The sequence below is a fragment of the Henckelia pumila genome, chromosome 3 (assembly GCF_033568475.1).
Source record: "Henckelia pumila isolate YLH828 chromosome 3, ASM3356847v2, whole genome shotgun sequence".
Taxonomy (NCBI): Eukaryota; Viridiplantae; Streptophyta; class Magnoliopsida; order Lamiales; family Gesneriaceae; genus Henckelia; species Henckelia pumila.
In genome coordinates, this window is record NC_133122.1 from 196,169,273 (window position 1) to 196,174,269 (window position 4,997).

Genomic DNA, 4,997 nt, shown 5'->3' on the forward strand with positions numbered 1-4,997 from the left:
TATATTCAGACATGGTTAGAGTTTTCAAATAAATGGAGAGAACTTCCTGTGATTGTTGGGTTGACATTGATTTGTTTGTCTAAGAGAAGAGAAAATGGGTCCACCACCAAGTTAGCTAATTCAGATTGAATCTGCTTTGAGTGCTGAGATTGATCAATATTAAATATTAATATTCAAGTGATCACTGCCCATCTAATTAATTAATTATATTCCTCCTGCAGCCACAAAATTGAACAAATACCCTCTAAACAAAACGTACACAACTGGTTTTGGATTTTGGAAATTTTGGACGAAACATCGAAATCAGGAAATGAATCCAAAACCTGAATACTGATCGATCCCATAAAGTAATATCAGATGGAATTACAAAATTCATTTGCTAGCTTTCCAAGTTGTAATCTACTGATATAAAAACTTACAAAGTGGTGATGACTAATGAGCGAGAATTTGGTGACACTTCAAACATCATGAATTAAACCTTTAATTATTAATATATAATACTAAAAGCAGAGTTGGTTGAGGAAGAAGAAGAAGAAGGGGACAATCGAAGGGAATTTCAAGGAAGGATCTGTGAGCAATTCACACGAGTTCGTAACATCTGGTACATGATTAATTAATTAGCTCCCTGCTTTAAATTCAATTATTAGCCAACTTTAAATTTAATTAATATTATACTATATACAACACCGATCTTGTATAAATTTAATTATCGTCATATCTACTATTATTGTTGTTTATCAAGCTTATCCATTTTTAATAACGATAGTACCAAAATTCCTAGTTTTATAAATTAGATAGATTAATCTCGAATTAGATATCTATTACATTTATGAAGTTCCGTAAAACATTTGCCCAAAGAATTATTCATTAAGCAATATGTTTAATATGAGAAGATGTAGCAGAACCCCATGTGCCATTTGTTTTTGTTTTTGTTTTTTCAAAAATGTCATTCATTTTGTAAAATTGATATATTTATTATATTTTGTAATTATTTGTAAAGGAAAACGTTATGTATATATTTCCTATTTGTTAAATTTGATAAAGTTTTTTTATTTTTTTTTGTTTTCGTTGAGAAAAAACAAAATGTACGAGCATGCAACGCGTACTGTAGAATACTAATATCAATTAATCGTGAATTCAGCAAATAAAAATAATTGTAGTAAAAAGAAAAGAAATTAAAAAAACATTTATCAGACAAGTGGGAAATATTTGTCATAATTAAAGTATTATAATTCAAATTAATTGTTGTTGGAAGTTATTTGTTAATAACATAATTATATAAGAAAAAACTACATCTTTTGCTCAGGTAATTTTGACATTTTATGGTTTAGTTATTTATGTTATCAAATTTTAATTTTAATATTGTATTTTCAAATTTTTGGTCATTTTATTAATCATTTTTCATCAAAAATGTCAATATGTCAGTGTCACTACATATGTTAACGTTATATTTATGTTGCAATAGTGTCTTTATGTTATCAAATTTTAATTTTTTGTTTTGCGTTTTTGGTATTTTTGGTCATTTTAATAATTTTTCATCAAGAAATGTCGATGTGTCACATATTATGTTAGCGTTATATCAGTGTTGTTTTGATGACGATAACACTATAAAAAAAGATTAAAATTGTCAAAAAAAATAAAGATTACGGACTAAGATTTAATAAAATAAATAAAATTGCAAAGAAAACAAACAATTTCCCTTATAATATAATCAGTAGTACAAGATAATATTGATAATTATACAAAAGGCGCATGATTAACTTCGAACTTATCTTCAGTTTACCTTTTTGATATGCATGGTTTTGTGGGGAAAAATTCATTGTCATCCCTGAGGTTTGAAGCCAATTTCAAATTCATCCCCGACTTTTGAATCAACTTCAATTTCATCCTTTATCTCTCATTTGGATTAAAAATCCTTTCAATTAACTTCATTTTTTAGGTAACTTTACTTAAATATCCTTTTTATTCATTAAAAAATAATTTTATTGTTTACTTTTACAAATTTGAATATTATTGAAAATTCAAATATTTGTTTCGTCAATTTGTGCAAGTACAATCCGTATAATTAAATTACAATTATATAGACTATTAGGAGTATATTTTTTAGAAAAAAATTAAAATTTGAGTAAATGCAACTTAAATTGCACAAAACTTAATTGTTAATTATAGGTTAAATTAATAAATTAATAAAATTAAAATATAGAGAATTACATCCAAAATTTTGGTAGTCTAAGAAAAAAATTGAACAAAATAAAATTATACATGCCTAAGTTGCAAAATAATTAAATAATGAATTAAATACTTAAACCATTATATATAGATTGACAAAATATTTACACAGTGAAATAATCAAATAAGCTGCATAATTGTAATTAGTGAAATAATAGTATTAAACACAAAACGGGCTATCCATTTCACGAAACCAAAAAATCCACTAATTAATATTAGAAAAACCAAAAAGACCCACCGATTAGCAAAAACCATGCACTAGTTAATATTAGAAAACTTTACCACCAACTAATTAGCAAAATAGTTACAGTCACTTAACAAAATAAACCACTATTTATCCAACTAATGAAATAATTAGTCAATCAAGTATTTCATCGAGACAAAGAACGTGGGCAGCCATTAGTCTTCCATCCAAAGTAAAGATATCCAAACCTCCAAACTTCATATATCTCCCAAACATAGCAAATTCTTAAGACAGCACCCTAAAATCCAATATACAATTCAATCATTAGCAACCAAAAACAAAAAGAAGAAGAAAACAGACATGTATCAATGAGAAACAATACATGCATCTGTAACAATTTGACTTAATTACTGGTTTGACAGATCCTGTGCATTCCTCCTTGTACAAGTCCTTTTATTGTGGCAGTCACTTTGCATATGTGGCAAGTGACATGAATGGATCATTTTTGTTTTTTCAAGGCTTCATTTGGCTCCTTTCTTCTGCTAGTTTGCAATCTACCTTGTTTAAAAACTTTATTTGCTTTCTTAAGTATTGAAGGCTTCAGTGGAGGAATCTGAGAGTTCTCTGGCCATTTTGATTCATTTGAAATTGCATTGATCATACCACTATAATTCCTTAGATATGCCTTGGTAGTCAAATATGGGTCCACATACTGTGTTGGATCATATCTCATATACAAAATGCAATTCATAGCATGTTTACAAGGCACCCCACATACTTGCCACTCTCTACATTGACAAATTTTGTCATTAAGATTAACAATATATTTCATATTATCATACACTTCAAACATGAAGTCAGATGCCGGCATTACTAGTAACTTCCTTCCTTCTCTTTGATTTTTTTTCCACTTTTGCATTGACATTTGGTGGCAATTTGGTTTTCCAATTTAAAGCTTTGCTATACCGGGTAAAAAACCTCTTCATTATCTTTCTTCTGTACCACTCTAACAATGTTATAATTGGCATCTTCCTCATTTTCCCTGTGAAAGCATTAAAAGACTCACTCATGTTATTTGTAACATGGTCCATTTCTGAAGTTGTATCAAATCCATGCCTTGACCAAGTACTCGTATGTTCTCCACACTTTTCCATAAGCCATTTATATGCTGCAGGATCAGTTTCTTTAATTTTCTCCATAGCATCATCAAAGTCTTGTTTCAAATATGCTTTAACAGACATTAAAAAGTTTTCTGAGTTTAGGACCAGGAAATTTAGCTCTAAAATTTGCATACAAATGTCTAGCACAAAACCTTTGTTCTAAATTCAGAAACACTGATTTGACTGCCTTTTTCAGTCCTTTTGTCTATCACTCATGAAAGTTACAACCCTTTCATCTTGCATATATGAATTGAGACAATAAAAAAAATAGTTCCAAATATTTTCACTTTCCCCTTCACAAATCATTATTGCTAGTGGAAAAATCCCAGAATTAGCATCCAAAGTAACTGCACTAAGCACCTCACCCCTGTATGGCCCTTTGAGAAAACACCCATCAACTCCAATAAAAGGTCTGCAACCCTTGATGTACCCTTGATATTGTGATTCAAAACTAATGAAAATTCTTTCAAATTTGGGTGTACAAATTTGGTTATTGATATCAAGGCCATCACATTTCAATTTGATAAAAGCTCCACCATATGAATCCTTAATGGCAGTTATATATCTTGGTATCTTGGCATAGCTTGTTTCATGGTCTCCCATAGCTGCTTGCATAGCAATTTTTCTAGCCCTAAACAACTTACTGGAACTAGCATGCATCCCATATTTCGACCTCAAAGCACTGTTAAGGTCCTCCACTGATTTTTCTTGATTGTACTTGTATTCTTCTCGAAATTCATTTGCAATCCAACTAGCTGTTGCTCCACTACTTTTCAAATTTCTAACACAAGTATGGGCCCCTGTTATATTTTTTTTATCTTAAAAGTTACTCCATCAGCATAGGTGGATGCATGTATCCTCCATGAACAATCATTATTATTACACGTAGCTGTGACCCTCACTTTATCATTCTTAAGTTTTTTGAGATTGATCCCCTCTTGAATTGTATATCTGACAAGAATGTCCTTAAAATTATGAACATTATCAAAAATCAACCCTTCTGTCAACATTATAATCTGATTACCATCATTATCATGTTCAAATTCAAAGTACTTTGCCTTCAATTTTATCACTTAAATCTTTAGTTGGATTACTTATGGACAAAATCTTATCAATATGGTTGAGCGATTGGTCCGCATCTGAGTCCTAATCACTCAAATTGTCCATCTCTTCATCGGTGTTTGAATCAAGGACTTTACATTGTTCATCTACATTATCTCTCTCAAATTCAGAATCACTCCAAACAAATATTTCTTCCATCTCAATGTTCTCCTCTTCTTCTTCTGCATCACTATCTACTACTATATTTGCATCAACTAGTTTGTCAGATTCATAGATATCTATCATGTTACAGTTACCGATTACATTTTCTTTGGAGATAGATGCAACAATATCTAAATTCACCAAAATATTCTCTAATCCCA

At 29.9% G+C, this 4,997-nt stretch overlaps 1 protein-coding gene across 1 annotated transcript; it reads right to left on the reverse strand.

Annotated features, from left to right (window-relative positions):
* Positions 1–3,270: 3,270 nt before the first annotated feature.
* Positions 3,271–4,583, reverse strand: LOC140890297 (uncharacterized). Its single transcript, XM_073298059.1, has 3 exons — positions 4,457–4,583; positions 3,861–4,373; positions 3,271–3,641 (listed from the first exon to the last, which is right to left on the reverse strand). The coding sequence occupies exons 1-3, from the start codon at positions 4,581–4,583 to the stop codon at positions 3,271–3,273; spliced, it is 1,011 nt and encodes a 336-aa protein (XP_073154160.1).
* Between the last annotated feature and the right edge of the window lie 414 nt (positions 4,584–4,997).

Coding starts and splice junctions, on each gene's coding strand:
- LOC140890297 (XM_073298059.1), bottom strand. CDS start 4,583: ATGTTGACAGAAGGGTTGATTTTTGATAATGTTCATAATTTTAAGGAC. Junction 4,374..4,456: donor AGTGAGGGTCACAGCTACGT/GTAATAATAATG, acceptor AAAATATAACAG/GGGCCCATACTTGTGTTAGA. Junction 3,642..3,860: donor AATGATTTGTGAAGGGGAAA/GTGAAAATATTT, acceptor TGTCTGTTAAAG/CATATTTGAAACAAGACTTT.